Consider the following 25,000-nt stretch of genomic DNA (forward strand, 5'->3'; position numbering starts at 1 on the left):
GTACTGAAATTATAAAAGCTGTTTATGAGGATCATTTCAAAGACAAAACCAATTATTTTGACTAAAAAAATCTACCAACTGAATTCAACAACTACTTTACCTGAAGGTTTCATTGAACTAGCCAATAGTCTGAGTAAAATGACTGATAAACCAACTCGTTAGTATGGTATCACATAGACATGTCCAGAATTTTAAACACTTATTAAATCTAATGTTAATATTCCCAAAGTACCATCTAAAATATACAAACGAAATCTTCTAATAAGATTACTTGTGAAAGTTCATATTCATTTAATGACTTTTATTAAAAATGACGTTTGGATTTAATAATCACTATAAGTTGAATTTATAATTTTAGATTTTCCAGGTTCAATCTGGGATTCAGAACATTTTAGTAAATGCTAAACTCTAAGTACTGGAAATAATTAGAATAAACTCCTAAGGTTAATATGATAGAATCTTTTTCCAATTAGGTCCTCATAAATGACCTATGAATATATTCAAAATTTTCAAGCTTAAATAGCTGAATATTTCTAAACAGATACTTAACAGCTGGTAAGATATACATAGATATCTAGCACTGTTTTATGGGATTACCCTCAAGTCAATTAATATTATTTTGGGCACCCCATATTTTAGCTAAAGATGTGACCTCATATGTAGTTGGCGTGTCCTAATGTTCAGGGCTCTGAGAAGACGTAAGTGGTCTCCCTTCTCTGACTCTGTTTCCTGATTTCCTGCGACACTTTCACTGGCCCCTCAGCTAGAGTGCTGCCATATCATGGGTATCCAATTCATTTGGGTTTACTTTTCCGGGTTGGATTTTAACTGAATAAGGAACCTGTGGGAAAGTCTCAAGTTCTGGATAAAGAGGAATATCAAACAGGATGCATTTTTAAAACACACACACATAGAGATAATTTTTTAAACACGATAGCTATGAAGGTATGTTCTATTGCATTTTTGAAGAATTTTACTATGCAAGGGCTAGTTATTTCATTACATCACTGCCTTGAACAAAAATCTGTCTGAAGTGAGACAAGAGGATGAGACAGGATTAAGCCAAAAACTCTTAGCCATTCTCAACAGGTAGGACTCACCTGACCCTTGAACAACAGCATTTCTGAATAATAACCTTTATTCCAGATGCCAAATATCATCCTTAAACATCATTCATGCTCAGCTGGCTACTCCAAATCACTTTATATGCTGACTTAGTCTATGTGCCCTCTTCAAACCTCTGTGTGTACACAGAACCCCAAATTCCATCCTGCTCTGTGTTTTACCCACGCACATCCTGTCTACTCTTTACGGATCAATTTTTATCTACTTCTAAAGACTTTGTTTGACTTGACCAGTGTGCACTGATCTCCCACTTAGCCCCTCCAAAGCATTTTTTTTGGTTGATCATTCTAATGCTCGAACCTACAGAACCTTTGAATCTTAAAACTGTACCATAATTTTATTCAATGCTCCTATTGCACAGAGTGGGAGTCACTTTCCAAGTGTTACAAGTACAGGTAAAGCCAGGACTAGTATACATGCTGGCCTCTGCAATGTTTCTTGGGATCTTGTTATTCCTGCTATCCCATGTTGCCTTCATCAAGTGCACTGAACTTAATTCTTTCTAGTGGTGGCGGTACCAAGTCTTGCCAACTAGGCTATGAACTTCACAGATCAGGAGAGCAATGGATATAGCAAGCACCTAGTAAATATGTGTTGATTGGATAAATGACGTGCCATCAAGTCACTCAGAGTTTCATTTGCACTAATTCTAGAGATTTTCTTAATGTTTATTATTGAGAGAGAGACAGAGAGAGAGAGAGCAAGTAGGGGAGGGGAGAGAAAGAGGGAGACAGAGGATCTGAAGCAGGCTCTGAGCTCACAGCAGAGTGCCTGACATAGGTCTCGAACTCATGAACCACAAGATCATGACCTGAGCTGAAGTTGGACACTTAACTGACTGAGCCACCCAGGTGCCCCTCATTTGCACTAATTCTAAAAAAATTTCAGGGTGCCTGGCTGGCTCAGTTTGTAGAGCATGCAACTCTTGATCTCAGGGTCATGAGTTCAAGCCCCATGTGGGGCATGAAGCCTACTTTAAAGAGAGAGAGAGGGAAAGTTTCTCTCTGGAACTAAGTATACTTAGAATCCTTACCATCCAGAAGTAGTTCACAAACAAGGCATGAGACCTTGGAAAGATGTAAATAAAATTTTCCCTTAAGGCTACAGTATTAGACTGCTAATTTACTAAAAATAAACTAAAACCAAAGCTAATAATTATTAATACTCAATTTTTAAAATATTTATTGCTACCAGCACAATATCTAAGAAAGAAATAAAAAAGTAACATGAGAGATTAAGCATCTCAGAGAATAAGATTGTTTGAAAGTTATAGGACCTATGCCCATAGGTGGGGGGAATCTTTTTCAATAAAAATAAAATTCCACCATGATTATCCCCATTCATATTATATTTCACAGTTTTGGATCTCCATGCTTCCATGCTTCATATGACACCTGAAGGGAAATTGAACACAAGGAAACCACATGCCTTTGGTGGGTTGTAGGACAAATAAGGCATTAATCTCTTCTGTGGCCATTAAGCAACATCTTTCCCTTTTTGTCCCCATTACAGATATTTTCTTTTTAGGAAAAAACGTGGATATTTCTATACTGTTTCTTTTTTTTTTTTCTTTTTTTTTTTTTTTTTTTTTTACTGTTTGTTCATTTATTTTGAGAGAGGGGAGCCTGACGTGGGCCTTGATCCCATGACTGTGAGATTATGACCTGAGCTGAAATCAAGAGTGGGGTGCTTAACCGAATGAGATACCCCAGGTGCCCCCTGTAGTGTTCATTTTTTTAAGGTACCCTGTGTTAACACCACTGTAAGATCATTAGTTTTTCTTCCGAAAATACTCCCCTCCACCGTAGAAACATTTCTGACAATTCAAATAAAATAAAGGAATGCTTTTAAAGAAACACCCTCTCTGTTCAGTGCTCACCAATTCTGCCTTCTGTATCCTCTTCTCCAGTGAAAATATTTTATAGGTTCTAATTACTAGGGTGTAATTTAAAATAGTAAATTATATGTACTTGGTATTTTGATTAACTTATAAGTATAGTATAAAGTAATACTGAGTAATTTAGGCACCTCATTTATAACCTTTGGTCATGTAGCAGTGGTTAAGTGGTTAATGATATAGTGGGCTTTAAGGATAAAATGTTTGGGTTTGAATCCTGGCTTCCTTACGTCCTAGCTGTGTGACTGGGAAGTTACTCTATATGTCCTTTTCTTTACTCATAAAGGAGGAGTAATAAAGTACCCACTTTATACAGTTGTTAGGAGGATTAAGTGGTTTTTTTTATATATGTGAACCACTTAGAACAGTGCCTGGGTCATAAGTGATCAATGAATGTTAGATACAGTCATGATATAATTACAACCTTAAATACATTTGGGAGAAGATATGTATAAATACATGATCTAATTTTAAACACTGTATGAGTTTAATTAGCTCTAAAAATATTTTAGCCCTTCTCCCAATGTGAGATTTTTATTACTACATCAGAAAAGTCATAAAAGAATGATATATGTCCCCCACATATCAGATGCCAGGCATTAGGGTTATTAAAGTAATCCTAGTAACAGCTGTGCTTCCTTAAAAGTACATTTGAGGTAATAAAGTCAATGGAACAAAATAACATGACATATTAATATAATTATTCCAAAGAATTATTTACTAATAATTTCCTGAACACAGAAACACTAAACCAGAAGCCCAGGTCATATCTTGGATCATTTTTAGATCAACAGAGGAAAGCAAATTTCAGAGTAGAAGGGCCATCATTGAAAAGCCCTGTACACCGACCTCCTACACTTACTCTCCTCCATCATCCATCCCAGGGCTCATCATTAGCTTGCCATTAAAATCATTAACATGTGTGCATTGAATGGTCCAGGCTTGCCTCACATTTGCTGTGCACATTAGGGCTTATGGAGTCTGATAGTGTATGTTTAGGTGAAGAAACCTTACATAGGTTAACCCAAAGTTGACTCAAAAGTGGACATTTTCAGAGATATAGCAATAAACATACATTTGTTGGGGAATTTTTTTTTTCTGCCAAAAATTGCTTTGTGCTGTGTTTTGAGCCACGTCCTCTGTGTCTGTAATGATGTAAAGAACATCAATCTCACTCTGACAGTAAGAGCCAATAACATGTAACTATTATCTTTTAGTGCCAATAATTAATTTAACAAAAGTGTATGGAGTACTTTCCATATATAAGGCACTGTGGGGGCTTTAAATAGCGATCAAAGAATTTGCAGTCTAATATGGAAGAAATATGTACCCAGATAATTACAAGATTGCCCTCCATAAGTGTACTAAGAGAAGGAGCGATTGAGACAGGAGGAGTTCACAGCTGGGAAAGATGATTTGCCTCTAAGAAGACCTGCAATGTATGTATACTCTTAATGGCATTCTTTTAAGACAATAAAGTAAGAGAAAGTTCAAATGGACAAAAGAGAGAAATCCTTGACTATCCTGATGATAGTTCTTTCTGGGTTTGAGGATGGTTTCGATATTCATCATGCCATGTTTTCCTTTCACTGATTTGAAATTTATGTGCTGCTTCCTTCAGGGATGGCTTGAGGTATCGTACAGATTAAACTGCAGTCCTTAACAGAGTCTTTAATAATAAGTAAAGTAGAAGCTACTTCAAACAAATAAAATCAGTTGTTTCCAGGAACAAAATAGATGATATGCATTTGAAACATCAAAATATTAGCTTTTTTTTTTTTTTTAACTTATGGACATAATGAAAGAAAGAATAAAACCGGTGGAGTCACTGATTTTTTTTATTGTCTGAAAACTTGAATAGGGATAATAAAGAGACGTATTTTTAACATATTTTAAGGCAGGAGTCTATGAAGTCTGGATTGGATGATTTTGCCAGCCACTTATTTAGTTATTGGGCACCTAACACAAGCCAGGCATCTGTATTACTACAGATGTAAGAGTACAAACCTTTGGCACAGGAGGACACAGAAAGAAGGTAATCGTGTTTGATAGTCACTGTAGTCGTTCTTAACCTGATAAATACGGCATATTTCTTTAGGTGGATTTGGAAACAAGTTCATCTTTGATTTTAAAGCAAATGATCCATTTGGTAAATAGTGGATATTCTTTCAAACAAGAATCCACAAATTCATTGCGAATGGTTTAAAAACTTTCCTTTCCATGAAATAGATTTTCCTTAAAAAGTTTTTTTATTTTTATTTTTTGAGAGAGAATGAGTGGGGGAAGGGAAGAGAGAGAGGGAGGGAGATAATACCCAGCAGGCTCTGCTCTGTCAGTGCTGTCAGTGCCAAGCCCAACATTGGGCTCAACTAAGCCACCCAGGCGCCCCAAATAGATTTTTTAAATGTTTATTTATTTTTGAGAGAGAGAGACAGAGTGTCAGTGGGGGAGGGGCAGAGAGAGAGGGAGACACAGAATCCAAAGCAGGCTGCAGGCTCTGAGCTGTCAGCAGAGTCGGACCCAGGACTCAAACCCACGAACTACAAGATCATGACCTGAGCCAGTCAGACGCCAGTCACCCAGGTGCCCCCAAATAGAAGATTTCGAATTCAGCTATACTGTGTAGTCCACTGCCTCTGATTTTCTACAGAAATGCAGTGGTTTATGTTTCTAGTTTAAAGAAGATAAACCCACCTCCTAATTTAATATAACTTGCATTTGGGAGAACTAGAATGCTATTTGGAATTTGTCTGGATAAAGGGAGAGCAAGTATTTAGTGACTGAGAGACGTAAAGTCTGCTATTACTCTCTGACAGAGAAGTACAAAGTCAGTAAATGAAAGGGAAGTGCTTCTAGATGGATAAAAGTTACTTCTTGTTAAAAGTGAAAAGAATTCAACAGACATTATGTGCAAACCACTGGGCTAGGGGCTGATATGAACAATAGTTCCTGTTTTCATAGTTTCTAATGTAATAGGAGGTACGATGTATACAAAAGTAACTCTGATACCAGGCAGAATGTGATCAGTACCACAGTTGACAAAGTGTTAGGAAAGAGGGGAGGTAAATTCTGGCAATGCAATCAGTGAGTACTTTATGAAAGAGGGAGGTGTCACTTCAGGCAGGCTTTGAAATATGTGAAAATGTTCATAATGCAGAAACGAGGGAAAGGACCTTCTGAGTGGAAATGGGGAAAATGGATAATCTTAAATGTGTTGTGGGAAACCTGAGAGTGTGCAGAGGCCATGGAGAAAGGAGGGTTAGTAATAAAGAAATATGTTAGAAAGCAGAGCAAGGTCAGATGGTGAAGGGCCCTTGAGTTGCATTTTATGGAGTTTAAAATTTATTCTCTGCCAGCTGAAGGGCTATTGATGGTTTCTGAGCCCGGCAGCGAAAAGATAGAAGAGTTTTGGAGGATTAACTTGCAAAGCTTACACTGAGTGTGGGACACTGGAGGGAGGATTCCCAGGTAGGAGACCACTAAAACAGTGTAACAGGTAATGATGGTTAGGACTAAGGTGGAGGGATTAGGAACAGTGGAGAGCAGTGAAAAATTTAGGCTATAGGCCACGGAGTAAAATGGTTTTGCATCCATTGATCCTAAATTTATGTGTATGTGAAATAGTTCCCTCCTATGCTCTACCACGGAGCTAGAAGGACCTACATCTATGTCCAAAATTCTAAGTGGTTGGGGCACCTGGGTGGCTCAATCAGTTAAGTATCTGACTTTGGCTGAGGTCATGATCTCATGGTTCGTGAGTTCGAGCCCTATGTCGGGTTCTGCTCTGTCAGTGTGGAGCCTGTTTGGAATTCTCTCTCCCCAATCTCTCTCTGCCCCTCCCCAGCATGTGTGCATGTTCTATCTCAAGTTTAAAAGAAGATTCTAGAAGTTAAAAGAGGAGATGACTGTCTATAACTCATATACAATTTTGATGAATCTTTATATTTTCTGTTTTAATTGCTCAAGGAAGAGAAGTAGATCCCAGAAAGTGGGAGATATTAGAAACTGGAAGATGAGAAGATATTGAAAATGAATCTCTATAGTACTCTTTGTGATTGAGAGAGCAGTCAGTAGCAGAAATGATCACAAAAACTCATAAAGGCTATTGATACTCGATATTTAGATATTTTATATATTTTTAATCCTTACTTTGTGTTCTTATGTCACTTTATATATTTTTTAATGTTTGTTTGTTTGTTTGTTTGTTTGTTTAGAGAGAAAGAGAGCACAAGTAGGAGAAGGACAAAAAGAGAAAGACACAGAATGTGAAGCAGGCTCCAGGCTCTGAGCTGTCAATGCAGAGCCTGACATGGGGCTCGAATTCATGAACCGTGAGATCATAACCAGAGCCAAAGTTGCATGCTTAACAGACTAAGCCAACCAGACACCCCTTCTTATGTTATTTTAAAGACTTAATAAAAATAAAAAAACTTCTTCACAGTGAAGGAAACAATCAACAAAACTAAAAGGCAATCTTTGGAATGGGAGAAGATATTTGCAAATAACATATCTGATAAAAGGTTAGTATCCAAAATATATAAAGAACTTACAAACCCTCAACACCCAAAAAATGAATAATCCAATTTAAAAATGGGCAGAAGACATGAATAGACATTTTTCCAAAGAAGACATCCAGATAACCAAGAGACACACGAAAAGATGCTCAACATCACTGATCATCAGGGAAATACAAATCAAAACTACAATGAGATATCACCCTCACACCTATCAGAATGGCTAAAATTAAAAACACAAGAAAAAACAGGTGTTTGCGAGGATGTGGAGAAAAGGGAACCCTCTTGCTGTCTTGGTGGGAGAGCAAACTGGTGTGGCCATTCTCAAAAATAGTATGGAGCTTCCTCAAAAAGTTAAAAATAGAACTATCCTAAGATTCAGCAATTGCACTACTAGGTATTTACCCAAAGGACACAAAAATACAGATTTGAAAGGATACATGCACCCCAATGTTTATAGCAGCATTGTCAACAATAGCCAAATTATGGAAGCAGCCCAAGTATGCATCAACTGGTGAATGGATAAAGAAGAAGTGGTATATACGTACAGTGGAATATCACTCAGCCATCAAAAAGAATGAAATCTTGCCATTTGCAAGGACATGGATGGAACTAGAGAGAATTATGCTAAGTGAAGTAAGTCAGTCAAAGACAAATACCATATGATTTAATTTGTATGTGGAATTTAAGAAACAAATGACCAGAGGGGGAAAAAAAAAGAGAGACAAACCAAGAAACCAAGACTCTTAACTACAGAGAACAAACAGGGTTACCAGAGGGCAAGTGGGTGGGGGAAAGGGTGAAATAGGGGTTGGGGATTAAGGAGGACACTTGTGATCAGTACCGGGAATTGTATGGAAGTGCTGAATCACTATACACCTGAGACTAATATTACACTGTATGTTAACTAATTTGAATTTAAACAAAAACTTTAAAAACGTATTTTAAAACTGAATAGCGAAGGAAAAGTGCATAAAGTGTGGTGACTTTCTCAAGTCCAAAAACTCTACTATTTCTAGAGATGAATAACAAAAAAAGAAAAGAGGTAAGCCTTTTTAAAAGTAGGTAACATATACCCATGAGGGTCTTGTTAAGAAACTCCAAATAATTGGTGATTTTTAAAAATGCCCCCACCCTATCATCAGCTTGGAGGCTAATGAACTCTAAGATAGGGCTCCCTCTGTCCAATCCCATCACACAGGCATTCTCCTCTAGGCTGGTTGCCACACCAAGGCAAAGGAATTATTGCCCGTTCTCTGAATGATAGTCACCTTTGCTTGTAATCCTTAAATCCTTTGCACCTATCTTCTCTTACCTCATCTCTGCTTAATATTAGGTTGAGAAATTTGATTGGTGTTTTTGTAAGCAAAATCCATCAAATAGAAATAATTTCATAAAGTTCACCCTAAAAATTTACTTCATGTGAAGCCTAACTCAAAGCTAGAGCTCCCACAAAGCCTTTTCTGATTCTCTGTGTGCCTACACTTAGTTCTTTGAGTTTACAATCAGGCTGGTAACTGTCTTCATTCTTTTACTTGGTCTCTCTCACTATCTATGCAGATATCCATTGCTCTACCAGAGTTTTACCTCTTTGTAGGTATAGACCATCTGCCACTTTCCAGCACAGTGCGTTGCATATAATAATTGCTCATTAAATGTTTATTCAATCAAATGAATGAAACTTATTTCTGTGATGTTCAACCTGCCAAACCTCTAGTAGAAGGAAATGCCAAGTAGCAGTTGATTTTTACACTCCAGTTTCTCTCTCACTTTTACAGACCACTCTCAATAATAGTATATACCAAAACACAAACAGAGGCCTAGCTACATTAATAGACTGATTCATTGCCTAAAGGAATGTGTTGGTTCTTTGCTTATGAAATGTATAAGCACTCAAGGCACCATGAAAGGCAGAAGAAATGTTAATTTTTGCCCATATCCTAAAGCAAAGAGTCAAATTATAATGGGGGGGGGTTATCTTTTCAGATTGTGGTCACATAATATATTCCTTAGAGGAATATAAATTGTCTTCATTTTCTTCTTATTCAAGACTAAGTAAAAGATCTGATACACTTGTCCTAGTTTTGTTTGTTTGTTTTTATTTTTTTTTAATTTTTTTTTCAACGTTTATTTATTTTTTGGGGGGACAGAGAGAGACAGAGCATGAACGAGGGAGGGGCAGGGAGAGAGGGAGACACAGAATCGGAAACAGGCTCCAGGCTCTGAGCCATCAGCCCAGAGCCTGACGCGGGGCTCGAACTCACAGACCGCGAGATCATGACCTGAGCTGAAGTCGGACGCTTAACCGACTGTGCCACCCAGGCGCCCTGTTTGTTTGTTTTTAAGATTAAGAAAGTACTATGAATAAAGTTCTCTTTAACTGAGATGTTCCAAATATATTTAAGTCAATAGATGTTAGATTGTAGAATCACAACAGTGTGTCCTTATTTAACAGTTATCAAATGTAACAATTAAAATATTTATATGTCATTTTTTATGAGAAACTCAGTGGCACAATGTAAATTTGTTTGAGGCTTTCAGAAATACAATATTTACTAACCCCATGAAGCTAATGATAAAATTTTAAGTCTCTCTCTTTTTTTTATTTTTTAGGACTAGACATATGGTAGTATTTGATAAATTGTTGGTCATTCAATCAAGAAATTAGGAATTTTCAAGGTTGATCTAAAACCAGGTTAATTGATCATGTAAAGAATGTGCTAGTTATTTAATGACAGCATGTATCATTATTTTCTATGTATATTTTTTAGTTTATTTATTTATTTATTTATTTATTTATTTATTTTATTCTCAAGTTAGTTAACATATAATGTAGTCTTGACTTCAGAAGTAGAACCCAGTGATTCATCACTTACATATAACACCCAGTGTCCATCCTAAGGGGACACTTGTTGGGAAAATTTTAAGTCTTAAGTATTATGGTATATGCACAAATGCTTTGTAAAAATTACAGTTAATAGCTCATATCTACAATATGGGTAATTTTAGGAAATGTATAGTTACTTTTATCACACATTTGTAAGTCAGAACTAAATGTAATGCTAGATTAAAATTGTTTTTGTGTTTTAATGATTAGGAGATATCTTTGTACCTTTTCTTTGGATAATCCTAGTTATTTCAGAAAAATTATATATTTCATACAGTGTACCTACTTAAAAGAATAATAAACATTTTATATGAAGAGGTATAATACATCTTTTAAAAATCCAGGGGCGCCTGGGTGGCTCAGTCGGTTGAGCGTCCGACTTCAGCTCAGGTCACGATCTCATAGTCCGTGGGTTCGAGCCCCGCGTCGGGCTCTGGGCTGATGGCTCAGAGCCTGGAGCACGCTTCTGATTCTGTGTCTCCCTCTCTCTCTGCCCCTCCCCCGTTCATGCTCTGTCTCTCTCTGTCTCAAAAATAAATAAACGTTAAAAAAAAATTTAAAAAAAATCCAGTAAGAATATTTTTAACCTTTCCCCTTCGTAGCACACCTGAAGGATAAAACATGCTTCTCTCAGTAACTATGAATCATTACTACAAAAAAAAAATGTTACTCCTGGGAGAATACTCAAAAAACTATTCTCAGAAATAGTGTTAGGGCCCTAATGCTTCAATTCTACTGTGGATATTGATATTTGACCAATATAGCAATATTTATCCAGTAAAATTAACATATTTACAGTACTTTGAGAAACATACTGTATATCTTGAAATATGTGTAGTCCTTAAACCATGCATTACTTCTATTTAATTTATTTAGTTTGGATACCTTTAACTTGCATGGTATATACACTGGTTAACTCCAACAGAAAATATTTATAGTCATACAAATTCTTTACCTCTTTTTTTTATCATTATGTCCTAATTGTTGATTAACAACATTAAAAAATATCAGAGTATAATGAGTATTGCTATAGGCTAATATGCTGTCCATTGATTTGTATAGGTTTTCACTATTTCACCAAAAAAAATCAAAATTTTTCTTTTCTTTTTTCTTTTCTTTTCTCTTCCCTTCTTCTTCTTCTTCTTCTTCTTCGAGAGAGAGAGAGAGAGAAAGAGAGAGAGGGAGAGCACACAGCACAAGCTAGCAGGGGAAGGGGCAGAGGGAGTGGGAGAGAGAGAATCTTAGGCAGGCTCCATGCCCAGTGCAGAGCCTGATACGGGGCTCAAGCTCAGAACGGTAAGATCACGACCTGAGCCAAAATCAAGAGCTGGACGCTCAACCAACCGAGACGCCCAGGTGCCCCCAAATCAAAATATTTGTAATTAAAAGGAAATACCTGGATAAGATGGGGTTTTCTTTTAGCTATTTATAATGTCTATATTTAGTTCTTGGCACAGAACTGTAGAATGAATAATGATAACTACTAGTATGTAAGCATTATAAAAAAATCAAATTATAAGATTAGCACTTTGTTTTTGTTTTTGTTTTCATTTTTAATATATGAAATTTATTGTCAAATTGGTTTCCATACAATGCCCAGCGCTTAAGACTAGCACTTTAACTATCAATTTCATATATGCTTGAAAAAAATTTGATTCAATTAGTTCAAATTTGCTAATTGTGCAATCTTTATGCTTACTACATAAATATCATTGCTTTAACAATGTACAATGAATTCTAAAATATAAGCACAGGATCCTTTATTAAGACACAAAGATTTAGCTTCATGACACTCAATTTTTAGTTTTGTTTGTTACTTTTGAGTAGCTAACTTCTATCAACTGGTATCTTAGAAGATTCAATCACATCAAATAATTTTTTAAAAGTCTTTTTTTCCCCGAAAGAAGAAGTTTTAGAGGAAAACTAGTGAGATAATTGATGTACATTTAGAAAGCATATGAAAAATGGAGATTGTGGAAATTCAATTTTACTCATTTCCTTCTAGTATAAATACAAGGAAATGATATAATTATATTTGGAATTTAAGGGTAGATTTATAAAATTTGCAAGTTTAGTTATCTCCATTTGTATAAAGTCAGGTTGAAATGAGAAACAATTCCTGTGTCTTAAACACTTGTAACTTTTAGAGTAATATTTTGTTTAGGAAGTATTTTAGTTTAACATATCAAAGAAATAAGGTAATGAATGAAACTAAAGTTTTAAAAGGAAAAGTTTGATTTTAAAAGAAAAAAATTTCCGTTGTACTTTTATTGATTTACTTTGAGAGGGACAGCAAGTGGGGTAGGGGCACAGGGAGAGAGGCAAGAGAGAGAATCCCAAGAAGGCTCTGCACTGTCAGCTCACAGCCCTGATGTGGGGCTTGAACCCACAAACCATGAGATCATGACCTGAGCCGAAATCAAGAGTTGGATATTTAACTGACTGAGCCACCCAGGTGCTCTTCATAGTATTTTTTTAAAATGAGAGATGATCTTAGCCTAATGTGAGTAATTAAACAACTAAAGTTACCTACACTGACATTAAGAAACTATTTGCTTAATTTTACTTAAGATTTTATTCTTTTGATATAATAATCCTCCTTCTGCCAAAATACAGATTTTATTTCCTAAATTAAACACACAGCAGAGAAATAATTCTCTGTTTTACAAAAGTCAATAAGAAGGCCATATATTAAAGCCACTAGACATGAAAAATTAGCTATAGATTTATTAAAGAAATTACAAAACAGATACTAGTATAGTTAAATTTTTTCCAGTTTATTATTTTTCAAGATTTTCTCTTCTGTAAATTAAAATAACATTTACCACAAAATTTTTACTGTTGTCTGAATTATCTTTGTTTTGATTTGAATGAGTCTGCACATAGCTACCATTAGAACAGTACTTGGAACTACTACTCCAGTTATTACCCCATTTCAAAAGATAAAAATTCTGCTTATCTCTTGATGAAAATAAAAATATTCCTCCTCCCAGAAATGTGCAACCAGGAAGAGCAAGACAGAACAACTGGAGTGAACAAGTGATTCCTCTTTCCATGTATACCTTGTATCACTTGTTTCATTCAGAATATAATTAGAAAATGCCCTGCTAAATTTCCTACACCTTTTTTGCATTGGCTAAAAATAAACTGACAAATGAATTTTAATTTTTCATCTTAAGGTCAGAATACAACTTTAATCCTAATATAGTTAATAAATCTTATATCTCCTTTAATCTGTCATCTAAAAATCACAGCCATTTATTTGATTGAAAGGAATATTGTTTCCAGATAACTGTAATAAAAATTTCTTTTCTAAGATACACTGCCAGTCTCAAGGATGGAGTTTATAATTCTACCCTACATCCCAATGGACCTGACCCCAAGATGGAGATCTAAAGTTCCATTTAAAGTCAATAGAAGTTCTAAGAAATATAACAAAAAGGTGGACTAAGGTTAATAAAACATAATTTTATAAATTGTACGCATATATATGTGTATCAAAATTTCTCTAAGATTTCTTGCCCTTACCTTCAGCATTATACTGAAATTTATTCAAATTTATGCAACATTGTTTAAAGGACCTGGATTTTACATGATTTGAAGGCTCGCTCCCAAATGATTTCAGATAGTTTTGCTACAGTGCTCTAAAAACATAACAACAAAATTCATTATGATTTATCATTCTATTTGATTTATAAAAGTAATAGATATGACCCAAACAGCTACAATAAAATGAAAATACAATTGTAATTACTTTGATCCTTGATGAGTATGAACAGATTTTGCCCAATCTCAGAATTAAAACTAGTTGCATGTTGAGATATAATTGCTACTATTCAATTTTGTGTCTCATAAATGGAAACCTTCAACCAACATCTAGCTGTGGATCTAGGATCTTTATATTTCTGATCTGTAGGCCAGTGAAATAAAAGAAAATCTAAATTAAATCTTGACACTCAGCCATTAAGGGGGCTTTGCTGCTGCTCCGGAACTCCTTTGAACTATTCATCCAAGAAATGTGTTTGCCTTGTTTCTTGGAATAAGTTTCAATCAAAAATGTCAGGATGGATATAAAGGTACACAAAATGTATATCCCTGTTCCTAATTCCCTCTTTGATAACTTGGCTTCTGGCTCCTTGAAGACTTTGCCCTCAAAGTCCTATAACTGGGCCCTACGGCTGTGACTAGCCCCGCCCCCCCCCCCCCCCCCCCCAATGTGGCTCACCCATTTTCTGGACTGTGGTCTATTTCCCTTTGCCACATTGCCTGATGGGATGTTGTCCATCCATTGCTGGCTCTTGATGAAGCTCTCTCCTGGATATCTTTACAGAGATTGCTGTCCACCAGGATTACATATGGTTCATGTCATTAGGTCTGTCTAATCTGTGAGACTGGCCGCTCTGCTGAAACTATTTCTCTGCTCAAATTAAATTGTAGTGTTGGCTCAGTGTTCAGTTTTCTCCTGAACTACGCTAAGTTATGCTCTATTAGTTCCAAACACAAGATTGAAATAGGGAATAAAGCCAATAGTTACCTCTTGTTCTAAATCTAATACATTATGTCCTTTTTTAACCTGCAAATTAACAAAAGGAATCTTATTTTTAACGTTCATTTATTTATTTTTGAGAGAGAGATGGACAGAGAGATAGAATGAGAGAGAGAGAGAATAGATGAAGGATGGACAGAGAGAGATTCCAAGCTCTGTTCTGACAGCATGGAGCCTGATGTGGGGCTCAACCTCGTGAACTGTGAGATCATGACCTGAGCTGAAGTCAAAAGTCGGAAGCCTAACGGACTGAGCCACCCAGGTGCCCCAGCGAAGGGATCTTATATTTAATGTTTCAAATGCAAATTTTTATAGAGTAAGGTAACATTGCATGAGTATACATTGAATGAATACTGTTACTTCTGACTTTTAAATGTTTTGATGATGTTACTCCATTTTTAGTCTTCAAAGATTAAGATAATGTTGAATGAACACAAGAACATTAGTTTCCACTAGTTATATTAAACTATTTGATCATCTGTTGCTTACATGAATTATTTAATTCTATTCTAATGATAGAAACTGCTTACAGAATAGAGAAACCCAGTAAAAAGTTTTATAGTGTAGTTTTTGGTGTCAAAATATTCAAGTATATTGTGACACTCATGTTAATGATCAATTTTAAATTCTGATAAACTAGTTAAAATACATATAATTGTAACACATATTAAAATATAATTTTTTATCATGGAAAGTAATTTCACATTAAGTAATATTCTGAAATGATAGCTGACTTCGTGTAATAAATACCTTTGGTCATAAAATTCCTATAGTTGCCAAATATACATCCACTTCCCAAACCCCATGTCAAAAGCTGAAGTTAAAACACCATACAGGTATATTAAAATCTTCATTTCACCCTGGTAGTAGAAGTAGGAAGAAATTAATACAGCATAGCAATATTCCTTTTTCTAACAATGCAGTCGATGACATTTTGACCCTTAGAGAAAGGAAATTTCTAAGGCTCAACCCGTGTTAGTGCAAATGAAGATGTTCCTTCTAACAAGGTATCTTCTTTAGATATGAAATAAAATCAGTAAGCTACAGTACTGTCAGCTAAAAGTTTTCCGACACACTTTGCCTAAATGGTGGGGATTCAAGCCATGGATGTCAGATATCATCTGTATAGTTCTATAAAAATCCTTCAAAACCCTATAGGAACCCACAAATTCCCACAATTGGCACGGTAGGGAGACAACACCTTTTAGCTGAAGGCTCTGTACCTCTGGGAGGATCTTTTTATTAAGAGGAACTAGAATGAGTTGTAAGTGCCACATATGGGGACTGGAATAATGTAAAAAAGAACAGCAGCCACTGAGCCACACTTGTAGCACTTAAAAAAAAAAAAAAGATGAGATGATAAAGAGCTGGCATAATCATAAGTTCTGTACAATCACTTTGGAAAGAGATCTCAAAGCTAACTAGCAAAGTTAATGAAAAGTTTAGAGATTAAATAAAAATGGAATTAACTCAGAATGAGAATTATGAGGCCCAGAAATGCTAGGACCAAAATAGAAATAAATAAATAAATAAATAAATAAATAAATAAATCAACAAAATAAAAATTAAAGGTGACTGAAAAGTTGTGAATTAGAAAATCTGCAAAAACGTATGTAAAGCAAAAAAAAAAAAAAAGAAAGAAAGAAAAAGGAAAAAAAGCTTTTATGTTTAGAGCTTCAAAATGCTCTTTTTTTTGTTTTGTTTTTTTGTTTTTTCAAAATGCCTCTTAATGATCCAAAATATCAGCAAAAATAGTGTGGGCTTAACCAGCATGAAAACAATGAGAGAGAGCATTCTACTTGCTCAACTTGTCAGTCACTTTCAACTGCTTTCCTCTGAAATACAGAGCCACTTTAATTTTAAATGCTTTTGTCCACAGAGAGATCTAAGGTCTGTAGGGATTTTACATAAAATGTCACCAACTAAAGGTGTAGGGTCTGCAAATTCTGCATGTACCTACAAAGTGCAATTTAAATTTTAAGGCAGCCAAGGAGCAGAGAAGGAAGCAAGGCAATATTATATACGCGAATATCTTTATTATGTTCTATGACAAGTCACGATTTATATTTGATTTTCAATACTGTTTTACAAAATGGGAGTCCGGAGGTCGTTTTTAGTGCTCTTTGGTTGCAAAATATAATTGCCAAGAGAGGCTGAAGTTTATCATTGGAATGATACAACCACTGAGGTTCTCAAGAAGCAGAGGATGCTGTAAAGAGGACTAGGACACAACATTGTATAGAAAGTTCTGGGGCATGTAGAATACGTGTTCAACATGTTAATCAAAAAGATTAATGTGATCCCTGTTGCAGTCCTGAAATACTACTATATGACTCCTTTTATGTGATGTCTCAGCCTTTCATTTCATTACTCTAAAGTTTTGGCTTCTAAGGACAACAGATTTATTTTCTAGTCTTATATGAACCATATTAACATTCTGATTCTATATGGAAGATCATTAACTCTCGAACTTCAAATATTTGCTTTAATAAGAGGGAGAAAATAATAATCACCTGCAACTAATGTAGAATATTATTAGCGAGTAGAACTTTGAAATGACACAGAGGCTGAAAGGATTCAGGAATGACATGTAAGAAATGATCTGAAAACTCAACAGTAGGAGACTCTAATAATCAGAAAGGGGAACGACATGACAATGGAAGGCTTTGTGAGTAAAGGCCTCAATACAAAACCAGTCTAGGAAGAACATTGATTTTGATCTCTAGAAACAAAATTTGAAAATACAAAAATAGGAATCTCACTTAACATGTTTCAAAAGAGAAAAAAAAAAGCAAAGATGAACCAACTTATTGAGAGCAAGGAGAAACAACTGATTAGTTAAAAAAAAAAAAAAAGAACCAAGTTGAACTAAATATGGTAGGTATATCAATAAACTTCTCTTTTTGCTTCAGGTTTAGAAGGAGACAGGAAATGGACTGATTCTACCAGTACAAGTTCACCTTCCAGCTCTGCTCCAAATGTTTTCTTATCTTTTCGTTCAGTTATGTTTAACTTGTGGGAGAAGGGAGTAAGTTCAAATTATTTCCGCTTGAACACAGCATCAATCCTCTGTAAGTAGTCTTTTTAAGAGGCGAACATTGATATAAAACAAGTATCTAACTTAATTTTTTCCATATTCTGTAGAACTCTAAGAAGTCATGAAGGAGGAAATATTGGCGTGAGGTACATAAGGGAAGAGTATTCTAAAATAATAATGATACACAGCTCAGACTTAGGGGAGGTATTCTTATTTCTTTTAATTTTTTTAAATGTTTATTTTTGAGAGACAGAGACAGAGCATGAGCAGGGGAGGGGCAGAGAGAGAGGGAGACAGAGAATCTGAAGCAGGCTCCAGGCTCTAAGATGTCAGGACAGAGCCCGACGTGGGGCTCGAACTCATGAACCGAATTATAGGATCATGATCTGAGCTGAAGTTGGAAGCTTAACCAACTGAGCCAACCAGGAGCCCCAGGGGAAGTATTCTTCTTTTTTTAATTTTTTTTTTAACGTTTTATTTATTTTTGAGACAGGGAGAGACAGAGCATGAACAGGGGAGGGTCAGAGAGAGGGAGACACAGAATCTGAAACAGGCTCCAGGCTCTGAGCTGTCAGCACAGAGCCCGACGCGGGGCCCGAACTCACGGAACGCGAAATCATGACCTGAGCCGAAGTCGGCCGCTTAACCAACTGAGCCACCCAGGCGCCCTGGGGAAGTATTCTTTACATTTGTTCAGACCATGATGACTCTATAACTCTTTGACAACAGTATAAAATACATATTTTAAAATCTATTTGGCTGAAAAGAGTCAAATCAAGTTTAAAAAAACTTATTATGTAGAATCTATATTATTCTACCTAGCTTTAACCTTTCCTCCTTTTTTCTAAAATCCCCTTGAACATTCGATCTGATTAATAATGCATTAATTTCAGTACTTTTTTTTTTTCTTTTTTAATTCACCTTCAACAAGATAAATAAAATTTAACAAGATCTGAGAGGACAATCACGAATGAGGTGAAGGGGGCTGCTACTTACTATTCTGATAAATTTGAACAGTTATAAAATACATATAAACTAAATAATTAAAATTCAAAATAAAACTTCACGAACTTTACCAATATTTAGAAAGATCTGTGAGTTCCCTCATAAAGACGAACACTGTATTTAGTCATCTCTTCTTTCTAAAAATCCCTTGTTTTCCCTTTGTCTTCAGGGTTGAGAGAGAATCCTGGATTTCCTCTTGTAGGGATTACATTGTGAAGTCAAACCATTTCACATAAACTCATCTTCCATGTGATTCTTCGTAATAGTCATCACACAGTTACCAAGTGCTTACTTGATATGAATTAGCATGTCGGAGGTTTCAAATTGTACGATACATCCAAAACATAGTATCTGTCCTTCAGCTGGGGCTATCTGCAAAGTGAGCATGCAGTAGGCTTGTGCACACATTCACACACAGGCTTTGTTAGTACCAGTAAATGGTATGTGGAGCAAGCTCTTCCAAAGTGTGGAGCAAAGTGTGTGTCATGATAGCACCGTTACTCAGGAAAGCTTCCTAGAAAAATAGGACTAGGCTCCTAAGAAAAGGCAGAATTTAGGTTAAGGGGAAGGAGATGAAAAGCCAAAAAAGGAAAAGGCAGAAAGACAAGTAGTGAATGCAAAATGAATGCACTAGTTTGGCAAAAGCCTTCATTCAGGGCATTCTAAGAGTAAAACTTGGAGTGAAGAGAAAGTGTTAAATATGGAGCATCAAATTGCAGAATATGGATCACAATTTGACATCTCCTGTTCTCCTAAAATAATTTATAAGAAGCACTAATCTGTAGCTATTCCAATCTTCTAAAACTTCAAAACATCTCTACCAATCCCAGGAGAATACTTCAATATTCTACTATGTTACCATTTGGATTTTGATTATACCATTTTAGAGTTGAATAAAAAGACTAAACAAACAAACAAACAAACAAACAAAAAAGCTCAGTTTCTTTAATCAAAGGACACTTAGGCTCTTGGATTCAACAAGTAAAATACTGAACACATCGTCTTCCCTCTTGAGCCTTTCCTCTTACAACTTCCAGTTTTCTTTGTGAGCTTCCAAAGTTGCTATGACTTTTCCTAATTTTCCTCTTTGTCCCCAACATTCAGTGGGTTGTCTTATCTGGTCTTTTTCCTCATAATACTTCTTGTATTGATTCCTTGCTCGCCACTCTGAGGCTTGTACGTAAGTCAGGTACTACCTACCACAAGAATTAATCTTCTGCTCTCAGTCTCTCCCAACTCCAGAATATCCTACCAGGTGTGAGTTTCGTTTAGCACACTTCCAGATTACTCTTCCTAAAGCACAGCTCTGACAGTGTGAAACTCAAGCTCATGACATTAAGAGGCTCCATACAGCCTAAAAAAAAAACACCACAGCTTGATATTTAAGACACTCAATAGTCTACTAACCACCACTTCATACATTCTAAATTCTGTTTTCCTTTTTGTATTCTAAATTCCTGTCAAACCTATTAGTCAATGCTTTCTAGGCACATATCATGAGTTCCTGTTCTGGGTTGGTATTATTCATCTGGATTGTTCATTATCTATAACCTCAAATAACATCTTTTTTTTTTTTCTTTTCTCAAAAATCCCTTATCCTGCTGAGTCTGAGTAACCTGCTCACTACCATAAACTTCTGTGTCATGTTGTTTCCTTTTGTGGATTGGCTTACTTCATGAATTATAAGAGGGGGTGAGAGGAAAAGGAAAGGGATGGTCAAGGAAACTAAACACACATTTATGGACTACCTTAAAAATGCATTAAAATGTGAAATATCTTAATATCATATTTAGTTTCACTTAGAGTAACAATGAGGTATTACAAGATGTAATATAAGCTAGTAACTGTGTGAGGGACATGGGGAGGAATTATTATCTTCCAGGCACTCATTTCATTTGAAAGAATCCTATGAGGTATGTATTATTATTAGTTACCTCATTTTCAGCTGAGAAAACTGAGGAAAGAAATGAATTCTACTCAGCTATTAGGTGCTAAATCTGGGGTTGGAACACCAACGATATGTCACTAGAGCCCATATACCAAAAGCAGCAGGCCTTTCTACTTCTCATTCCCAATTGCATCAGTAGAACTACTCCCTTCCAAAATAACGACAAGTACCATGGCTTTATTTCAGGGCACAGAAATATTCAACTTAAATATTCTCTAACAATTCTTTCACTTCTGTTTAATTTACAAAGTACTTGGAAGTGCATTTAATTATATGTAGCTAAATTTTGATTGAGAGAATCAGATAATATTTTTCCTTTGCCCCATAGTGTACATAAAATGCTTAGCATTCTTTAAGTGCAAGCATATTCAAACTCTAAAAAGATGAAGATACAGAATGCTGAAGTGACATGCCATCAATAATATTTGATGTCCAATATACAAAAAGTTAATGACAGAAGAAACAGATTCGAAGAATGAATGACAAGTCAATATTTTGCAAGATAATTAAAAAATTGATTGTAATTTATATCAATTAGGAAAAGATCAGATTTGGTCTCCCTCGGATTTTTTTTCCCTGAAATCTACTTCCAACAGGCAAGGGAAGCTTTCCTTATAGCTCTCTATGGAAAACACACCTAAGTTATTTTTCCACATGCACTAATTCATATTGGCAGAAAGCATATAATAAATTGACTATGAACATTTTAGCTTTATATACCTATAGTGGCAGTACATCAGGCACTAAATCCATAATTTTTATATATTATTTTATACATCCTATGTTTTTGCTGAAATATTTCACAATTAAATTCAACTAAATAATAAAATGAAGAGTCTGAAATAGCAATTGCCAAAAGAAAAAAATACAACTAACCTAGCAATGCCATAGGTCAGCCCAATGACTATTTCAGGTTATAAAATAAAATGTTTAACAAACTATTGACTGAATCATTAATGTTTATTTCATTATTCTTATCACTGGACGCTCACACTTAAGAAAACACTTCTTTACGTACCCTTTCCATATGGTACACGACCACCAGTATCCACTGCATATTAACACAGGGAGTTATATCAGCAGCAGCTTAAACACTTTCATTATGAACGTCTTTCATTTCTCTGAAATAGGTCTTTTTTAAAAAGGGGAAAACAGGATCTAACTCTTGTTTGCTCTTTAAAGTTTTATTGTTTTAGCATTTTATACAGAGAGCGAGCACCAGCATACTCAGGAGAACTGTGAAAGTGAAAGGCCTCAAGCTACCCACTGCCTGGCTGATAGGATAAAGCAGAGGTATAAAAACTTTTGTCTGATTGCTCACTTTCCTTGTTTTAGAGTATTCCTGCTCTCAAGAGCATATATTCATGTTCTTTCTACTTCGAGTTTTATTACTTCTTTTGTATTATTTAATACATCTAAAGACACTTCCAAAAGACAAATTTTTCCATTTTGAGAGAGTAATGGTTCGGAACCTGATAAAACACATTAATGTTCACAGTGTGTTTTGCGCAAAGGTGATAGGGTAAAAGTGCTAGAAAGCAATTAAGCTCATGATCTTAAAGACATTAATATGTCAAAAAGAAGAAGATGTTTAAAAAGTCAACAAAAATAATATCCTAGGAAAGGTCAAATGGATATAGGCGTGTATAAAGACCACATTTCTCATTCGGGTCTTTGACTAGACATTTAATGCAGAGATGGGGGAAAAATATAAAAATGAGAGAAAGTACTAGTCTTACCTCAATAACTTGAAATTTAGAAGTATATGATGTTTAACTCCAGGAAGTATGGACCTAAGTGTTGGCTCATCCTAACAACTGCGTGGTGTATACACTTTATTATTCAGATTATAATTTTTCCCCCAAATGCTAAGTTCTACCAAGGTCAATACTTTTTAGTAAACAAGAAACTGATATGCTTGGCCTACTGAATAAGGCCAGGCATTTTTTAAAGTGTCATACACATTTCTGAAATCCACAAAACATCAATTTTTAATACATCTACTCTCTCAGCTCCATTAAAAAGATGGTAGGGGAAAGATTTTAGAGTAATTAATGATATAGTTAGCTGCTAAATATTAATAGGAATCGTAGTCTTGCATAAAATATAACATATAAACCTTGCCAATACAGACGCACCAGTAATTAAAGTTGAATATGTAATTACACTGATTTATAAGACAGGCAAAAAGTTACACTTTACTAGCTTCTATGTAAACTGTGGCTAACAGTTAAACTTTGCATTTTACGGTTTATAAAAACGGGCAATATCTTGACTACAGTTCATAAATGGTTTAGAGACCTGTAATAGTAGTAAAAATTACGACAACTTATTCCATCATGAATATTTTTATTGCCCCATACAAACCAAACTGTGATAATGACTCATAAGATGTAGACTCATCTTAGACCCTGCTGTACCCCCAAGAGAATGCTCCTAGTGCTAAGAATTTGTAGAGGACTGCTAGTATAATAATTATGGGACATTGGAGAGAATCTAAAAGATGCATTAAGACTGATTTCGATACACTTTTTCGTATCATGAACACGGGGCAATTGAACTCTACTTAAAACTGTATTTTGTACTCATATGTCATCAGCAACTTCAGAAGACTACTGAATCCTAGAGGCATATGTGTACAGGCCCTTCCCGTCGCGGGGTCTGCTAACCCACTTACATGTGCGGCTGCGGTGAGCAGCCTGGACTGCTGTTCCCATTGCTGTCGATGTGATCCAGGGAGCCATTGAGGTCTTCATGGACGGCCTGCAGCAGGCCACTGGATGCGTTATTGATCAGTCCCGGGTTACTAAGCAAAGGCAAACTGCTCTCTGCCAAGGCAGCCTAGTGAAACGAAGAAGGTGTAATACAACTTTGGAACTGCCCTTTAATTTTTTTTTTTTTTTAACATGTATCTTCTTTTAATGGGTTCAGATCCCAACGAGGAGGTTTTAGGAGCATTTAAATAAAACGCATGGGAAGGACAAAGACTCCCAAGCGGCCACTTGTGGCAGATATATCAAGCAAATTAAGTGTGATGCGAAAATGTAAACAGAAGCTCACCCAGCAAACTTTTTCACTCATGTTTCAGCCTTCCACATAATGAAATGCTGTATTCCTACATGTCGTGAAAAACCCCAACATATAAGCAGTTGCTCTGCTTTTTAAAAATGACCAGGACTTAGCTCAAAATAAAGAAGTCCTGACATTTGCCTCCTCTGCATAAAAATTATATATTATAATTAAACTTTAAAGTTTTTGCCACAAGCACCATGTTCCCCAACACTATGATGTGAAATCATTTATGACAGCCTGGATAAATATTAATGCATAGCCACATGCATTTGCAAAAGCTTCTATCAATCTAGCATTTGCAGGAAAACCGAGTGTTCCAGATTTTGCCACAGGGTGTCCTTCTTGCTTCTTCACATCAAAAGTAGCTTGAATTAGAACCAGTGTTTTCTACAGTACTAGGTTCTACAACTTACTTGGATGATAAACCAACTCTTAAGAACAATCACAATCCCATCTAAATACAAAGCATGCAAAACAAACAAACAAACAAACAAAGGCAAAACACTCAAATACAAGGATAATGGAAAAGTGCATTTAATGCTATTACCTGCAAACTGGCATTAAGAGCTGCTCCGTAGCCTAAACTGGTAGGTATATTTTTTACTAAGGTTGGGCTTCTGGAAGAAAACATATAAAGATGATTTCTAAGTCAAAATAGAAAATATGTGGATATCAATAATCCTAGCTAAAAAAGATACGTTCTGGACTGTTGCCTCACACTACCGGTCCAGAGTGAATGTATCAAAGGCCACAGAAACAAGGTGATAGATTTCCGAGATGTAATTCTCTACACATTGTATATCAACTTGGTCCAGGGATATAGAAACTTTAGACTATGATGTACAGTGGGGCGTGACCTTGAGGATCCCCTAACCCAGGGTCTGGCTCTGTGAAGGTGTTGTTTCCAAGAAGAACAACATTCATATAAAATTTAAAAAATGTAAATATACAACACAATTACCAATTTGA

At 35.6% G+C, this 25,000-nt stretch overlaps 1 protein-coding gene across 19 annotated transcripts in view; it reads right to left on the reverse strand.

Annotated features, from left to right (window-relative positions):
• Nucleotides 1-25,000, reverse strand: part of FOXP2 (forkhead box P2) — a 563,073-nt gene that overhangs the window by 8,393 nt on the left and 529,680 nt on the right. For all 19 annotated transcript variants that reach the window (XM_053218190.1, XM_053218198.1, XM_053218197.1 and 16 more), the window contains 2 exons: nucleotides 24,579-24,648; nucleotides 23,637-23,800 (listed from right to left, as the gene is read on the reverse strand). In XM_053218190.1, coding sequence (XP_053074165.1) covers nucleotides 23,637-23,800; nucleotides 24,579-24,648 — 234 coding nt within the window. The remainder of the gene's footprint in view (nucleotides 1-23,636; nucleotides 23,801-24,578; nucleotides 24,649-25,000) is intronic.

This window comes from Acinonyx jubatus, chromosome A2 (assembly GCF_027475565.1).
Source record: "Acinonyx jubatus isolate Ajub_Pintada_27869175 chromosome A2, VMU_Ajub_asm_v1.0, whole genome shotgun sequence".
NCBI lineage: Eukaryota > Metazoa > Chordata > Mammalia > Carnivora > Felidae > Acinonyx > Acinonyx jubatus.